The 18,793-nt window shown below is 36.7% G+C and overlaps 1 protein-coding gene across 12 annotated transcripts in view; it reads left to right on the top strand.

Moving 5' to 3' along the window:
* Nucleotides 1–18,793, top strand: part of SENP1 (SUMO specific peptidase 1) — a 65,066-nt gene that overhangs the window by 28,897 nt on the left and 17,376 nt on the right. For all 12 annotated transcript variants that reach the window (XM_082420960.1, XM_082420962.1, XM_082420970.1 and 9 more), the window contains 4 exons: nucleotides 1,107–1,145; nucleotides 1,998–2,082; nucleotides 2,314–2,469; nucleotides 3,345–3,476. In XM_082420960.1, the coding sequence (XP_082277086.1) occupies nucleotides 1,107–1,145; nucleotides 1,998–2,082; nucleotides 2,314–2,469; nucleotides 3,345–3,476 (412 nt within the window). The remainder of the gene's footprint in view (nucleotides 1–1,106; nucleotides 1,146–1,997; nucleotides 2,083–2,313; nucleotides 2,470–3,344; nucleotides 3,477–18,793) is intronic.

Genomic DNA, 18,793 nt, shown 5'->3' on the forward strand with positions numbered 1-18,793 from the left:
ACTTTCTTTCTTGGCTGTTGTATCAGTCGTTCACTGTGTTAAGGAGGTAGCTACCGACAGTGGGGAGGTAATAGAGCAGCATGTTTATCACCAAACCCCAGAACTAAGGATGATTGGGAATACTAATTCTCAGAAGTTAGGCTAAGGAGCAAGGGGATAATCTCTGAGCCCTTATTCTTGCCTTTACAGGACAGACTGTAGAAATTTAAGAACTGAAAGGGACTCTTATCTCCATGTTTACAAACCCAGAAATTGAGGCCCATGGAAAGGAAGTGACTTGCTCAAGGTCACAAAGCAGCTCCAGGAGATACTGGTCTCTTAAATTGCAATTTGATGCTCTGTTTACTTGTTCTACGTATCTGAAAGTTTTCTTTGGAAAACTGTTCCCTCTTCTTTCATTTGGTTCTATGAGAACTCCTTCAGTTAGGGGCAAGGAGATAAGAAAGGAGACAAGAAAGTCTGAGAAGAGCAAAAGGCTCTAGAACAGAGAGCATACCTGTGACTCTGCTAAGCATTATTCACTTGGGTTGTCAGCAAGAGCTGCATGGAGTAGAACTGGCCTTTCATCTTTGGAATGGAGTTGTATTGCTGATTATCCGCTCTGGTTCGTTGGCTCATTAGCCATTTGATATGGGCTGTTCTGTGGGCGGGGATTTTCAGTATCTAATGTGATGTGGTTGAATGTATTTTTACTCAAGTAGACCTACAAGAAGTCCAAGAACCCATAAGATTTTATTAAACCATTAATAAATCTGTCAATCTGAGCCATTTGGAAAGAGGAATGTTCTAGCTTAATATATTGCCTTGACAAGTGATGTACTCTTTCACATCGTGTTGGTCTCTCTTCCAAGTAAGGAGCATGCTAAACTTAATTTCTCGGCTGAATGTTGGGTCATCTTTTTAACTGTACGTGTGCGGATGACTCATATTTGTATTCCTTTACTTCCCAGTTAGAATTGTTTTATGTAATTTAGGTCCTTTTATTTATTGCATACTTGTAAAGCATTTTTATAAACTGTTTAAATAATTGGTTTTCTTGATGAAAATATTTGATTTTCCTTTACGTCTCCTGCTCATTTGTCACATTTTTCTTTTCCCACCCATAGTCCTACTTTTTTCCAGGCAGAGCTGTGGATCAAAGAATTGTAAGTCATTATTTTTGGTATCATTTTTCCCTCTCTATCACTTTCTTTTCAGTTAGAAGAAATCAATTAGCCAATCACCCTACCTATTTTTAGTCAGTAAAAATTTCCTATGTTTGTCTATATAGAAAATAACTTTTAAGTTAATTGGGTTTTAAAGGTTCTATTGGAGTTGGGACATATCTATGCTCAGGTTTATTAAATCTGTAACAATTGTTGAAGCTCAACTGAATTGGAAAAATATTTCAAAGTTAGCTATTGTATAGAAAGGAAAGTAAGTGCCTTTATTTTCACATTGATAAAACTAATTTACTGAATAATCTTTATTTCTGGAGTTTGCAAAATCACTGAAAGTTTAGTCTCTAGTTTCAAGGACTCACTTTGAGTTATCCAAACCCCTGGTCTAGTTGATTTTTTTGAAAGAAAAATAGAAACCCATATTTCTTCTTCTGGATCATAAATACAATATTTGAACTAAAACCTCGATGATATCTTGTATTATTCTCTTCTTTGGGATTCAGTTTCATTTTTGGATTTCTAGAATGAAGCTTCACTTTCTCCATAATCTTAGAAGCATGTTTTTAAAAAAGGACTCCACATTTACGAACACAAAAGTCACTTGTTCACGTTTAGCAACAAACTAGTAATTTTCATTATATCAAAAAAAAAATAGGATAATTTCAGTAACACCATGTGGTTTCACTTTGTCTTAAAGTAAATGTAGTGATAAGTTAGTATAAGGATTTTAGACTTTCTCTCTGAGGGTTTTATATTTAACGCTCATTGTGCGTCAGCAATGTTCTTGACACTGAGAGAGTGGTCTGCATTTGTGTCACGTTCCTTTTCATTTCCAAGGACTAGTGTTTATGATTCTCGAGCACGGGAAAGATTGCGCCAGATTGAAGAGCAGAAAGCACTGGCATTACAGCTTCAAAACCAGGTAAAACAATTTTTTTGACATAATAAATGAATAGCACATCCAGGTTGAAACTAATTTTAGAAGGTTACCTGGATTTGGGATCAAAGTTGTTGTAATTACAAGATAGTGTGATAGCATAGCATTGTATGATAAGTGGTCTATGTTCTTGGTCTCTCCAGCTAGTACTACTTAGTGTACATAGACAAATAGTAGATTTCTTTATTCCACTTATTTTGAAGCTCTGTTTTTCAGAGACTGCAGGAACAAGAACATTCAGTACATGATTCAGTAGAACTGCATCTTCGTGTGCCTCTTGAAAAGGAGATTCCTGTCACGATCGCCCAAGAAACAGGAAAAAAAGGTCATAAATTAACGCAGAGCGAAGATGAATTTCCTGAAATCACAGAGGTAAATTATATACTCTCAATTCCTACACTAGCAAGTGTTGTGTTTAGAGAGAATTCTTTGGACAAATTTCAAACATAAAAGTAATCTGGTATTTAAATTGTATTGCATACTCCTGCTTTCATTTGTATTGCATACCAATCTTGGCTTTATTTTTAAAGGATTATTGAAAATTCAGGAAAGAATTATGGGTGACTTTTAGTGACTTCAGTAAAAAAGCATTTAATAAATTTATGTTTCATTTCATGTGCACTTTTACTTAATGCATGTGTCTGGTACTTTGATATCAAATAGTAAGTTGAGCCTTACCCTTTTTTTTAAGCAATAAAACGCAGAATAAAAATTTGGAAAATACATAAAAGTCTGCATACATTTAAAAATCTGTTCCTTAATTCATTCTTCTGTTTGAAAAACTATCATATAGCTGGTGAGTGTAACACATTTATTATAGTTGTGCTGAATTCCACAGTTTTACATTAAAAAAGTAAAACAAATTTTTCTAGGAAAATGTTTCTAAAAGACTTCACTACCTTTATTCCCTTATTGCCTTTGAGAAAGATTCTATTTCTCGGGAAATTGTTTGGACCAAAGATATAAAATATAATTAGGTCTTCTCATGAACTTAGGAAATTTGACAGCAGAAGGTTATTTCAGACTTCAGGAATAATATGAAACAAGGGTCTGAAATGTACTGAAACAGAGAAGGGAGGACAAGCTAGGATGGAAAGAAGTAATCAGGGAGATTACTGGAAGGAATAGAAACCAAAATATTAGAAGTAAATAGTTGATTTAAGTCTAGGGATTGCATGGAGCTCGGTGAGAGATTGGTATGTCTAAGGCCATGTATGCTTGATCTCTGACACTTCTTGGTTCCCTAGGAAATGGAGAAAGAAATAAAGAATGTATTTCGTAATGGGAACCAGGATGAAGTTCTGAGTGAAGCATTCCGCTTGACTATTACACGCAAAGATATTCAAACTCTAAACCATCTGAACTGGCTCAATGATGAGGTAATCTCACACTAGTTTTTATATTCAAAGAGTAAGTAAACATCAAGTGGAAACGAAAGGTATTATTTCACTGTTTCTCAAAGTGTGGTCCTTGGATGACCTGCTTCAGAATCAGCTCTCACAGGCCTCTCCATTCTCCTGAATAAGCTTGAGGCAGTGTGGTAGAGTTATGTATTTTAAACAAAGATCTCAGGTGATTTTTTTATGTACCTTAATGTCTGAGAACTGCTGATTTATCTTTTTATGTGTTGAAGATTTGGACGCTGAGGGAGAGGACCTTCGCTTATTGGTATTCTCGCTCTGTTTAAGGCACCTGCCCTGCAGTTCACATCTTTTGATCAAATATTTAATAGCTGACCATGTTGCAGCATGAAGGAATACTTTGGGATTTCCATATAGGAATCCATTTCTACTACCCTTTCTGTCTCTACTTAGGTCACTTACGTTATGAGTGGGAAGCTTTCTAAAATAGCCTACATTTATACGTGATATTATTTAAACTGACATAGAAGTTACATTATTAAATATTTGATGTATTGAGTTAAAAAAGAAAAAAGGTATGGCTCTCAGCTCCTGAGAGTTCTAATTATTTTATGTAGATTAGTTACATTAGAATCTTTAAACTGATCTGTCCTATTCCTAAACCTGTAGGAGTCTACAGGTTTAGGAAGGATATTTTCACAGCAAAAGAAGAGAGCTGGGTTGGGATTTTTTCCTATTTACCTGCCTCCTTTCTTAGGCCCACTAGGAGCATTCCTGCCTGATATCTTTGGTGTACTCAAGCTTCATAGCTATGGATACTTTTTAGATGCTCAATATAGTAAGCACTAGATATTCTAGGTACCTGTATCCTGGCCTTCTATGTTTAAGACCTTCCAAATACTAATATTGGCCAACGTCTGTTGGGCATTTACCTTATGTTATGCAGTATTTTTTTTGAACTCAAATACCTTTTTTTTTTAAACATCTTTATTGGAGTATAATTGCTTTACAATGGTGTGTTAGTCTCTGCTGTATAACAAAGTGAATCAGCTATATGTAAACATATCCCCATATCCCCTCCCTCTTGCGTCTCCTATCCCACCCCTCTACGTGGTCACAAAGCACCGAGCTGATCTCCCTGTGCTATGCGGCTGCTTCCCACTAGCTATCTGTTTTATGTTTGGTAGTGTGTATATGTCAGTGCCACTCTCTCACTTCGTCGCAGCTTATCCTTCCCCCTCCCCGTGTCCTCAAGTCCATCCTCTACGTCTGCGTCTTTATTCCTGTACTGTCCCTAGGTTCATCAGAACCATTTTTTTTAGATTCCATGTATATGTGTTAGCATACGGTATTTGTTTTTCTCTTTCTGACTTACTTCATTCTGTATGACAGACTCTCGGTCCACCCATATCATACAAATAACTCAATTTTGTTTCTTTTTATGGCTGAGTAATATTCCATTGTGTATATGTGCCACATCTTCTCTATCCATTGGACACTCAAGTTGCTTCCATGTCCTGGCTATTGTAAATAGTGCTGCAATGAACATTGTGGTACATGTCTCTTTTTGAATTATGGTTTTCTCAGGGTATATGCCCAGTAGTGGGATTGCTGGGTCATATGGTAGTTCTATTTTTAGTTTTTTAAGGAACCTCCATACTGTTCTCCATAGTGACTGTATCATTTTACATTCCCACCAACAGTGCAAGAGGGTTCCCTTTTTTCCACACTCTCTCCAGCATGTATTGTTTGTAGATGTTTTTGATGATGGCCATTCTGACCGGTGTGAGGTGATAACCTCATTGTGGTTTTGACTTGCATTTCTCTAATGTTTAGTGATGTTGAGCATCCTTTCATGTGTTTGTTGGCAATCTGTATATCTTCTTTGGAGAAATGTCTGTTTAGTTCTTCTGCGCATTTTTGGATTGGGTTGTTTGTTTTTTTGATATTGAGCTGCATGAGCTGCTTGTATATTTTGGAGATTAATCCTTTGTCAGTTGCTTCATTTGCAGATAGTTTCTCCCATTCTGAGGGTTGTCTTTCGTCTTGTTTATGGTTTATTCTAAGTGTTTTATGTGTTCTACTCATGTCATAGTCACCACAACCCTTGGAGGTAGATACTGTAATTTTATCATCTCCATTTAATAAAGAAACAAGGCATAGAAAGATTAAGAAACTTGCAAGGTTACATAACTAGTAAGTAGCAGAGCCAGGATTCAGACTCAAGCATTGGGTCTTATCTATTATGTCATACTGCCTCAGAATCTTAAATTGGATCCCATTTTAGGATTAGATGTATAGGATTTGAGAACCATGTCATGTCCAGTAGGTTGATCTTCTATGGGGCCAGCTGAACTAACCCCACCACCGTCTTTGCCATTGGTGAGTTTATAAGATATAAATTTCAGAAGTTCATCACTCCCTGAATAATATCTTTGACAAAGAATAGTAAAGAAATGATGGTTTGATACTGTCTTGCTTTAGGGGAAGCATCCCTTGCTTCTTGTGGCTCAGAATAGTGATATTAGAACATTGGGTCAAATAACAGGGGAAAAAAAGAGCTCACCAAATCAAAGGGCAAAATGAAAATCAAAAACAGTCATAAGTATCCACCAATTAAGTATTTTTGATTTGGAGGTATTAATCTGTGGTCTTTTACCATTTTTTCACTGCCACTGCTAAATGAGGAAGAGTCAGTTATTCTCTAGGGATTGTAGCTCGTGTTTGTTGTAAATTATGCAGAACCTTCTGGGGGCAGCAATGAGTAGGATATGAGCTGAGTTCTAGCTATATATTCTGGTATTACCTCAGTGAGCTCCCTTACAGAGGCAGCATTCATCAGGACATATTTTCCATTCCCTGGGCCCACCAGAGGCTGGATTTTTACCAAACAAAGTTCATGGAAATTACATTACTTAGAAGAGACAAGGGAAAGGAAAGATTCCTTGCCTACTTTATCTCTACCACACCTACCCATAACTTTTGTAAGGAGTACTTGTCTTCTGAGTTCAGGATAATGTTAACCTTGAAAGCAGGTGCCAATTCACATGTCCATAATGATGATGAGAACTGTTATAATAACTACTTTAATAACTATTTTAACTATTTTAAAAAGCACCATTTTCAAAGTACCGCATTTCTCAGGCTTTTAGAATTACTGCCCTTGAGAAGCTAATACCATTCTGAAGGGGAATTAGTAGATATCCTTAATTATTCATAATCATTTTAAAATACTTAATTCCATTTCTCAATTGTGAACTCTCAATCTTTTGCAAGTAATTTGCTCTCTTCAGTGCTATTCTCCTTCCCTCACACAGATATTTTCATTAATAACCATTTCTTTTCTTTTTGTTTCTCATGTCAGTTTTATAGGCTGCATTAAAATTTTCTCCAAAAGAAGGTGGTTGACACATTATTTCTACTATTTTATAGACGAGGAATATAAGATCCTAGAAATGAAAGGGATCAGATTTAGTTTATAAGGAAAATAAAATCCAGAAGTCCTGTATTTGGGATATGTACAGAAAGCCATTAGGCTACCCTTTCTCTGCTCTCTTTCCTAAAAGAAGAGTAAGCCACAGTGCCTGTTCATACAATAGGCTTTCTAACATGGTTTTTTTTTTTTTCTTAACATCTTTATTGGAGTATAATTGCTTTACAGTGTTGTATTAGTTTCTGCTGTATAACAAAGTGAATCAGCTATATGCATACGTATATCCCCATATCCCCTCCCTCTTGCATCTCCCTCCCACCCTCCTTATCCCACCCCTCTAGGTGGTCGCAAAGCACCGAACTGATCTCCCTGTGCTATGCAGCTACTTCCCACTAGCTATCTGTTTTACATTTGGTAGTGTATATATGTCAGTGCTACTCTCTCACTTCGTCCCGGCTTACCCTTCCCCCTCCTCGTGTCCTCAAGTCCATTCTCTATGTCTGTGTCTTTATTCCTGTCCTGCCCCTAGTTTCATCACAACCATTTTTTTTTATATTCCATGTATATGTGTTAGCATACGGTATTTGTTTTTCTCTTTCTGACTTCACTCTGTATGACAGACTCTCGGTCCATCCACCTCACTACAAATAACTCAATTTCGTTTCTTTTTATGGCTGAGTAATATTCCATTGTATACATGCACCACTTCTTCTTTATCCATTAATCTGTCCCTGGACACTTAGGTTGCTTCCATGTCCTGGCTATTGTAAATAGAGCTGCAATGAACATTGTGGTACATGACTCTTTTTTTAATTTTTTGCTTTTAAAATATTTTTATTTATTTATTTGTTTTTATTTTTGGCTGTATTGGGTCTTCGTTGCTGTGCTCGGGCTTTCCCTACTGTTTGTTGCAGTGCGCAGGCTTCTCATTGTCGTGGCTTCTCTTGCAGAGCATGGGCTCTAGGCGCAAGAGCTTCAGTAGTTGTGGCTCACGGGCTCTAGAGCGCAGGCTCAGTAGTTGTGGCTCACAGGCTTAGTTGCTCCGCGGCATGTGGGATCTTCCCAGACCAGGGCTCGAACCCATGTCCCCTGCATTGGCAGGCGGATTCTTAACCACTGCGCCACTAAGGAAGCTCCCATGACTCTTTTTGAATTATGCTTTTCTCAGGGTATATGCCCAGTAGTGGGATTGCTGGGTCATATGGTAGTTCTATTTTTAGTTTTTTAAGGAACCTCCATACTGTTCTCCATAGTGGCTGTATCAATTTACATTCCCACCAACAGTGCAAGAAGGTTCCCTTTTCTCCACACCCTCTCCAGCATTTATTGTTTGTAGAGTTTTTGATGATGGCCATTCTGACTGGTGTGAGGTGATACCTCATTGTAGTTTTTGTTTTTGTTTTTGTTTTTTAACTTTGGGTTTGTTTGTTTGTTTGTTTATTTATTTATTTATTTATTTCTGTGTTGGGTCTTCGTTTCTGTGCGAGGGCTTTCTCTAGTTGTGGCAAGTGGGGGCCACTCTTCATCGTGGTGCGCGGGCCTCTCATTATCGCGGCCTCTCTTGTTGCGGAGCACAGGCTCCAGACGCGCAGGCTCAGTAATTGTGGCTCACCGGCCCCGTTGCTCCGCGGCATGTGGGATCTTCCCAGACCAGGGCTTGAACCCGTGTCCCCTGCACTGGCAGGCAGATTCTCAACCACTGTGCCACCGGGGAAGCCCCCTCATTGTAGTTTTGATTTGCATTTCTCTAATGATTAGTGATGTTGAGCATCCTTTCATGTGTTTGTTGGCAATCTGTATATCTTCTTTGGAGAAATGTCTATTTAGTTCTTCTGCCCATTTTTGGATTGGGTTGTTTGTTTTTTTGATATTGAACTGCATGAGCTGCTTGTATATTTTGGAGATTAATTCTTTGTCAGTTGCTTCGTTTGCAAATATTTTCTCCCATTCTGAGGGTTATCTTTTCGTCTTGTTTATGGTTTCCTTTGCTGTGCAAAAGTTTTTAAGTTTCATTAGATTCCATTTGTTTGTTTTTGTTTCCATTTCTCTAGGAGGTGGGTCAAAAAGGATCTTGCTGTGATTTATGTCATAGAGTGTTCTGCCTATGTTTTCCTCTAAGAGTTTTATAGTGTCTGGCCTTACATTTAGGTCTTTAATCCATTTTGAGTTTATTTTTGTGTATGGTGTTAGGAAGTGTTCTAATTTCTTTCTTTTCCATGTAGCTGTCCAGTTTTCCCAGCACCGCTTATTGAAGAGGCTGTCTTTTCTCCATTGTATACTCTTGCCTCCTTTATCAAAGATAAGGTGACCATATGTGCGTGGGTTTATCTCTGGGCTTCTATCCTGTTCCATTGATCTATATTTCTGTTTTTGTGCCAGTACCATACTGTCTTGATTACTGTAGCTTTGTAGTATACTCTGAAGTCAGGGAGTGATTCCTCCAGCTCCGTTTTTTTTTCTCAAGATTGCTTTGGGTATTCGGGGTCTTTTGTGTCTCCAGACATATTTTAAGAATTTTTTGTTCTAGTTCTGTAAAAAAAATGCCATTGGTAATTTGATAGGGATTGCATTGAATCTGTAGATTGTTTTGGGTGGTATAGTCATTTTCACAATGTTGTTTCTTCCAATCCAAGAACATAGTATATCTCTCCATCTGTTTGTATCATCTTTAATTTCTTTCATCAGTGTCTTATAGTTTTCTGCAAACAGGTCTTTTCTCTCCTTAGGTAGGTTTATTCCTAGGTATTTTATTCTTTTTGTTGCAATGGTAAATGGGAGTGTTTCCTTAATTTCTCTTTCAGGTTTTTCATCATTAGTGTATCAGAATGCAAAAGATTTCTGTGCATTGATTTTGTATCCTGCTACTTTACCAAATTCATTGATTAGCTTTAGTAGTTTTCTGGTAGCATCTTTAGGATTCTCTATGTATAGTATCGTGTCATCTGCAAACAGTGACAGTTTTACTTCTTCTTTTCTGATTTGGATTCCTTTTATTTCTTTTTGTTCTCTGATGGCTGTGGCTAAAATTTCCAAAACTTATGTGGAATAATAGTGGTGAGAGTGGGCAACCTTGTCTTCTTCCTGATCTTAGTGGAAATGGTTTCAGTTTTTCACCATCGAGAACGATGTTGGCTGTGGGTTTGTCATATATAGCCTTTATTTTGTTGAGGTAGGTTCCCTCTGTGCCTACTTTCTGGAGGCTTTTTATCATAAATGGGTGTTGAATTTTCTTGAAAGCTTTTTCTGCATCTACTGAGAAGATCATATGGTTTTTCTCCTTCAGTTTGTTAATATGGTGTATCACATTGATTGATTTGCATATATTGAAGAATCCTTGCATTCCTGGGATAAACCCCACTGGATCAGGGTGTATGATCCTTTTAATGTGCTGTTGGATTCTGTTTGCTAGTATTTTGTTGAGGATTTTTGCATCTATGTTCATCAGAGATATTGGCCTGTAGTTTTCTTTTTTTGTGACATCTTTGGTTTTGGTATCAGGGTGATAGTGGCCTTTTAGAATGAGTTTGGGAGTGTTCTTCCCTCTGCTATATTTTGGAAGAGTTTGAGAAGGATAGGTGTTACCTCTTCTCTAAATGTTTGATAGAATTTGCTTGTGAAGCCATCTGGTCCTGGGCTTTTGTTTGCTGGAAGATTTTTAATCACAATTTCCATTTCAGTGCTTGTGGTTGGTCTGTTTATATTTTCTATTTCTTCGTGGTTCAGTCTTGGAAGGTTGTGCTTTTGTAAGAATTTGTCCATTTCTTCCAGGTTGTCCATTTTATTGGCATATGGTTGCTTGTAGTAATCTCTCATGATCCTTTGTATTTCTGCAGTGTCGGTTGTTACTTCTCCTTTTTCATTTTTAATTCTGTTGATTTGAGTCCTCTCCCTTTTTTTCTTGATGAGTCTGGCTAATGGTTTATCAATTTTGTTTATCTTCTCAAAGATCCAGTTTTTAGTTTCATTGATCTTTGCTATTGTTTCCTTCATTTGTTTTTCATTTATTTCTGATCTGATCTTTATGATTTCTTTCCTTCTGGTAACTTTGGGGTTTTTTAGTTCTTCCTTCTCTAATTGCTTTAGGTGTAAGTTTATGTTGTTTATTTGAGATGTTTCTTGTTTCTTGAGGTAGGACTGTATTGCTATAAACTTCCCTCTTAGAACTGCTTTTGCTGCATCCCATAGGTTTTGGGTTGTTGTGTTTTCATTGTCGTTTGTTTCTAGGTATTTTTTGATTTCCTCTTTGATTTCTTCATTGATCTCTTGGTTATTTAGTAGTGTATTGTTTAGCCTTCATGTGTTTGTATTTTTTACAGATTTTTTCCTGTAATTGATATCTAGTCTCATAGCATTGTGATCGGAAAAGATACTTGATACGATTCAATTTTCTTAAATTTACCAAGGTTTGATATGTGTCCCAAGATATGGTCTATCCTGGAGAATGTTCCATGAGCATTTGAGAAGAAAGTGTATTCTGTTGTTTTTGCATGGAATGTCCTGTAAATATCAATTCAGTCCATCTTGTTTAATGTGTCATTTAAAGATGTGTTTCCTTATTTATTTTCATTTTGGATGATCTGTCCATTGGTGAAAGTGGGGTGTTAAAGTCCCCTACTATTATTGTGTTACTGTCAATTTCCCATTTTATGGCTGTTAGCATTTGCCTTATTTATTGAGGTGCTCCTATATTTGGTGCATAAATATTTACAATTGTTATATCTTGTTCTTGGATTGATCCCTTGATCATTATGTAGTGTTCTTCTTTGTCTGTTGTAATAGCCTTTATTTTAAAGTCTATTTTGTCTGATATGAGAATTGCTACTCCAGCTTTCTTTTGATTTCTATTTGCATGGAATATCTTTTTCCATCCCCTCACTTTCAGTCTGTATGTGTCCCTAGGTCTGAAGTGGGTCTCTTGTAGACAGCATATATATGGGTTTTGTTTTTGTATCCATTCAGCCAGTCTGTGTCTTTTGGTTGGAGAATTTAATCCATTTACATTTAAGGTAATTATGGGTATGTATGTTCCTATTACCATTTTCTTAATTGTTTTGGGTTTGTTTTTGTAAGTCTTTTCCTTCTCTTGTGTTTCCTGCCTCAAGAAGTTCCTTTCGCATTTGTTGTAAAGCTGGTTTGGTGGTGCTGAATTATCATAACTTTTTTTTTTTTTTTTTAATTTATTTATTTATTTATTTATTTTTGGCTGTGTTGGGTCTTCGTTTCTGTGCGAGGGCTTTCTCCAGTTGCGGCGAGCGGGGGCCACTCTTCATCGCGGTGCGCGGGCCTCTCACTGTCGCGGCCTCTCCCGTTGCGGAGCACAGGCTCCAGACGCGCAGGCTCAGTAGTTGTTGCTCACGGGCTTAGTTGCTCCGCGGCATGTGGGATCTTCCCAGACCAGGGCTCGAACCCGTGTCCCCTGCACTGGCAGGCAGACTCTCAACCACTGCGCCACCAGGGAAGTCCCCATAACTTTTGCTTATCTGTAAAGGTTTTAATTTCTCCCTCGATTCTGAATGAGATCCTTGCTGGGTAGTGTAATCTTGGTTGTAGGTTTTTCCCTTTCATCACTTTAAACATGTCCTTCCACTCCCTTCTGGCTTGCAGAGTTTCTGCTGAAAAATCAGCAGTTAACCTTATGGGGATTCCCTTGTATATTATTTGTTGCTTTTAATATTTTTTCTTTGTATTTGATTTTTGATAGTTTGATTAATATGTGCCTCAGAGTGTTTCTCTTTGGGTTTATCCTATCTGGTTCTCTCTGTGCTTTCTGGACTTGATTCACTATTTCCTTTCCCATGTTAGGGAAGTGTTTTGACTGTACTCTCTTCAAATATTTTCTCAGTCCCTTTCTTTTTCTCTTCTTCTTCTGGGACCCATATAATTTGAATGTTGGTGTGTTTAATGTTGTCCCAGAGGTCTCTGAGACTGTCTTCAATTCTTTTCATTCTTTTTTCTTTATTCTGCTCCCTGGCAGTTATTTCCACCATTTTGACTTCCAGCTCACTTATTCGTTCTTCTGTCTCAGTTATTCTGTTATTGATTCCTTCTAGAGTATTTTTATTTTTATTTTTTATTTTTTTTTTGATTAGACGTTTTTATATAGCAGAAACGTAACAAATGTGACCAAAGATACATTGGTACTTAATTATTGCCCTTCAACTTTTCAGCATAAATCTTTAAATAGTTCAGGACCCAAAATACCCCATCTTGCAGGAATAACCCAGCCAGTGGAGGGAAAAACAAATGCGTATTTCTATATGCATTTCCTGAATCGGCTCAATGACGCAGGACGCCCCTGCCAGCACCCAGCACATGCCCGGTCTGTGTAGGTTCTCTAGATGTCTGTTGGTCTGAATTGATCCCTGCAAGCCCTTCGCTTTGCTACCCATTATTTAGAACGCCTCTGCAGGGCCACATTATCACTAGCTGTTACATTTAGAGCAAAGCAGCAAGAAATCAACTATCTTTGGGATTTCTGTGAAAAAGACTTGTAGCTGGAAGTCATACATAGACTGATGAGTGTTTTACGGTAATGTGCTTCTCAAGTTCAATTTCTTTTTTTTTTTTTTATTTTTTCACACACACACACTGTATTTTATTTTTACAAGAGATAAATAGACTGACACCAAGCATTGTACCTGGATGACCACAACAAAAGCAACAATGATTGCAATTACCAAACATGAAACACACTCATACTATGTCATAATATTGACATTCAGTCCAGTAATCCTCCACTGTAACAGCTCCTTTACTTTGCAGTGAAAATTGATTTGTATATTCTTTGCCTCTGAGTCCTTGTGGGATTTTTTTTTTTTTTAATTTCAGACAGAAAGTCACAAAAATTATACTCATCCTCATCAGTTCACTCAGTCACATGTAATTAATTGTTTTTTTTCATCTTGATCTTTTGTTAGCACTTTTATGAGTTCATCAGTTTTTCATCAGAGTTCTGAAAATGCTTATTCATTCAGTTCAGCAGTACACTCAGTTACCAGAAACCTGTACTTGTCAGAGTCTTTTCCATGAATTTCTTGAAGATGAAACCCTTTTATAGGAACATATTTGCAAAATCATCAGAGTACACCCAGAACTGTCTGTAAATGACAAAAGACTTAAAAATGACCACGGTAAAAGATTTGATGAAAGTTCATAATAATGCAGTTGACAAGAAAATTAGTTATTTCTGAGATATACATTTTAAAGTAATAACTAGGATTATTACTTATAACATCATACCAGAACATGTAAGATTTTTAGAAATTTCATGTAATGTCTGAAACATTTATATTAACATATTTCCATACATATTTCCATACAAATACAAATATAAGAGTTTTAGAAATTTCATGTAATGTCTGAAACATTTATATTAACATATTTCCATACATATTTCCATACAAATACAAATATAAGATTTTTAGAAATTTCATGTAATGTCTGAAACATTTATATTAACATATTTCCATACAAATAACCCAATGAAAGTTTAGTATTAGTTGTTTTGTTTGTTTTTTTATACTGCAGGTTCTTATTAGGCATCAATTTTATACACATCAGTGTATACATGTCAATCCCAATCGCCCAATTCAGCACACCACCATCCCCACCTCACCGCAGTTTTCCCCCCTTGGTGTCCATATGTCCATTCTCTACATCTGTGTCTCAACTTCTGTCCTGCAAACCGGCTCATCTGTACCATTTTTCTAGGTTCCACATACATGCATTAATATATGATATTTGTTTTTCTCTTTCTGACTTACTTCACTCTGTATGACAGTCTCTAGATCCGTCCACGTCTCAACAAATGACTCACTTTCGTTCCTTTTTATGGCTGAGTAATATTCCATTGTATATATGTACCACATCTTCTTTATCCATTCGTCTGTTGATGGGCATTTAGGTTGCTTCCATGACCTGGCTATTGTAAATAGTGCTGCAATGAACATTCGGGTGCATGTGTCTTTTTGAATTACGGTTTTCTCTGGGTATATGCCCAGTAGTGGGATTGCTGGGTCATATGGTAATTCTATTTTTAGTTTTTTAAGGAACCTCCATATTGTTCTCCAGAGTGGCTGTATCAATTTACATTCCCACCAACAGTGCAAGAGGGTTCCCTTTTCTCCACACCCTCTCCAGCATTTGTTGTTTGTAGATTTTCTGATGATGCCAATTCTAACAGGAGTGAGGTGATACCTCATTGTAGTTTTGATTTGCATTTCTCTAATAATTAGTGATGTTGAACATCTTTTCATGTGCTTCGTGGCCGTCTGTATGTCTTCTTTGGAGAAATGTCTATTTAGGTCTTCTGCCCATTTTTGGATTGGGGTGTTTGTTTCTTTGATATTGAGCTGAATGAGCTGTTTATATATTTTGGAGATTAATCCTTTGTCCGTTGATTCATTTGCAAATATTTTCTCCCATTCTGAGGGTTGTCTTTTCGTCTTGTTTATGGTTTCCTTTGCTGTGCAAAAGCTTTGAAGTTTCATTAGGTCCCACTTGTTTATTTTTGTTTTTATTTCCATTACTCTAGGAGGTGGATCAAAAAAGATCTTGCTGTGATTTATGTCAAAGAGTGTTCTTCCTATGTTTTCCTCTAAGAGTTTTATAGTGTCCAGTCTTATATTTAGGTCTCTAATCCATTTTGAGTTTATTTTTGTGTATGGTGTTAGGGAGTATTCTAATTTCATTCTTTTACATGTAGCTGTCCAGTTTTCCCAGCACCACTTATTGAAGAGACTGTCTTTTCTCCATTGTATATCTTTGCCTCCTTTGTCATAGATTAGTTGACCATAGGTGCGTGGGTTAATCTCTGGGCTTTCTATCTTGTTCCATTGATCTATGTTTCTGTTTTTGTGCCAGTACCATATTGTCTTGATTACTGTAGCTTTGTAGTATAGTCTGAAGTCAGGGAGTCTGATTCCTCCAGCTCCATTTTTGTCCCTCAAGACTGCTTTGGCTATTCGGGGTCTTTTGTGTCTCCATACAAATTTTAAGATGATTTGTTCTAGCTCTGTAAAAAATGCCATTGGTAATTTGATAGGGATTGCATTGAATCTGTAGATTGCTTTGGGTACTATACTCATTTTCACAATGTTGATTCTTCCAATCCAAGAACATGGTATATCTCTCCATCTGTTGGTATCATCTTTAATTTCTTTCATCAGTGTCTTATAGTTTTCTGCATACAGGTCTTTTGTCTCCCTAGGTAGGTTTATTCCTAGGTATTTTATTCTTTTTGTTGCAGTGGTAAATGGGAGTGTTTCCATAATTTCTCTTTCAGATTTTTCATCATTAGTGTATAGGAATGCAAGAGATTTCTGTGCATTAATTTTGTATCCTGCAACTTTACCATATTCATTAATTAGCTCTAGCCGTTTTCTGGTGGCAGTTTTAGGATTCTCTATGTATAGTATCATGTCATCCGCAAATAGTGACAGTTTTACTTCCTCTTTTCCAATTTGTATTCCTTTTATTTCTTTTTCTTCTCTGATTGCCGTGGCTAGGACTTCCAGAACTATGTTGAATAATAGTGGTGAGAGTGGACATCCTTGTCTCGTTCCTGATCTTAGAGGAAATGCTTTCAGTTTTTCACCATTGAGAATGATGTTTGCTGTGGGGTTGTCATATATGGCCTTTATTATGCTGAGGTAGGTTCCCTCTATGGCCACTTTCTGGAGAGTTTTTATCATAAATGGGTGTTGAATTTTGTCAAAAGCTTTTTCTGCATCTATTGAGATGATCATATGGTTTTTATTCTTCAGTTTGTTAATATGGTGTATCACATTGATTGATTTGCGTATATTGAAGAATCCTTGCATCCCTGGGATAAATCCCACTTGATCGTGGTGTATGATCCTTTTAATGTGTTGTTGGATTCTGTTTGCTAGTATCTTGTTGAGGATTTTTGCATCTATATTCATCAGTGATATTGGTCTGTAATTTTCTTTTTTTGTAGTGTCTTTGTCTGGTTTTGGTATCAGGGTGATGGTGGCCTCATAGAATGAGTTTGGGAGTGTTCCTTCCTCTGCAATTTTTTGGAAGAGTTTGAGAAGGATGGGTGTTAGCTCTTCTCTAAATGTTTGATAGAATTCACCTGTGAAGCCATCTGGTCCTGGACTTTTGTTTGTTGGAAGATTTTTAATCACAGTTTCAATTTCATTACTTGTGATTGGTCTGTTCATATTTTCTGTTTCTTCCTGATTCAGTCTTGGAAGGTTATACCTTTCTAAGAATTTGTCCATTTCTTCCAGGTTGTCCATTTTATTGGCATAAAGTTGCTTATAGCAGTCTCTTAGGATGTTTTGTATTTCTGCAGTGTCTGTTGTAACTTCTCCTTTTTCATTTCTGATTTTATTGATTTGAGTCCTCTCCCTCTTTTTCTTGATGAGTCTGGCTAATGGCTTATCAATTTTGTTTATCTTCTCAAAGAACCAACTTTTAGTTTTATTGATCTTTGCTATTGTTTTCTTTGTTTCTATCTCATTTATTTCTGCTCTGATCTTTATGATTTCTTTCCTTCTGCTAACTTTGGGTTTTGTTTGTTCTTCTTTCTCTAGTTTCTTTAGGTGTAAGGTTAGATTGTTTACTTGAGATTTTTCTTGTTTCTTTAGGTAGGCTTGTATAGCTATAAACTTCCCTCTTAGAACCGCTTTTGCTGCATCCCATAGGTTTTGGGTCGTCGTGTTTTCATTGTCATTTTTCTCTAGGTATTTTTTTATTTCCTCTTTGATTTCTTCAGTGATCTCTTGGTTTTTTAGTAATGTATTGTTTAGCCTCCATGTGTTTGTCTTTTTTACGTTTTTTTCCCTGTAATTCATTTCTAATCTCATAGCGTTGTGGTCAGAAAAGATGCTTGGTATGATTTCAATTTTCTTAAATTTACTGAGGCTTGATTTGTGACCCAAGATGTGATCTATCCTGGAGAATGTTCCGTGCGCACTTGAGAAGAACGTGTAATCTGCTGTTTTTGGATGGAATGTCCTATATATATCAATTAAATCTATCTGGTCTATTGTGTCATTTAAAGCTTCTGTTTCCTTATTTATTTTCATTTTGGATGATCTGTCCATTGGTGTAAGTGAAGTGTTAAAGTCCCCCACTATTATTGTGTTACTGTCGATTTCCTCTTTTATAGCTGTTAGCAGTTGCCTTATGTATTGAGGTGCTCCTATGTTGGGTGCATATATATTTATAATTGTTATATCTTCTTCTTGGATTGATCCCTGGATCATTATGTAGTGTCCTTCCTTGTCTCTTGTAACATTCTTTATTTTAAAGTCTATTTTATCTGATATGAGTATAGCTACTCCAGCTTTCTTTTGATTTCCATTTGCATGGAATATCTTTTTCCATCCCCTAACTTTCAGTCTGTATGTGTCCCTAGGTCTAAAGTGGGTCTCTTGTAGACAGCATATATATGGGTCCTGTTTTTGTATCCATTCAGCCAGTCTATGTCTTTTGGTTGGGGCGTTTAATCCATTCACGTTTAAGGTAATTATCGATATGTATGTTCCTATGACCATTTTTTTAATTGTTTTGGGTTTGTTTTTGTAGGTCCTTTTCTTCTCTTGTGTTTCCCACTTAGAGAAGTTCCTTTAGCATTTGTTGTAGAGCTGGTTTGGTGGTGCTGAATTCTCTTAGCTTTTGCTTGTCTGTAAAGCTTTTGATTTCTCCATCAAATCTAAACGAGATCCTTGCCGGGTAGAGTAATCTTGGTTGTAGGTTCTTCCCTTTCATCACTTTAAGTATATCATGCCACTCCCTTCTGGCTTGCAGAGTTTCTGCTGAGAAATCAGCTGTTAACCTTATGGGAGTTCCCTTGTATGTTATTTGTCGTTTTTCCCTTGCTGCTTTCAATAATTTTTCTTTGTCTTTAATTTTTGCCACTTTGATTACTATG

This window comes from Balaenoptera physalus (genome assembly GCF_965194825.1).
Source record: "Balaenoptera physalus genome assembly, chromosome: 13".
Taxonomy (NCBI): domain Eukaryota; kingdom Metazoa; phylum Chordata; class Mammalia; order Artiodactyla; family Balaenopteridae; genus Balaenoptera; species Balaenoptera physalus.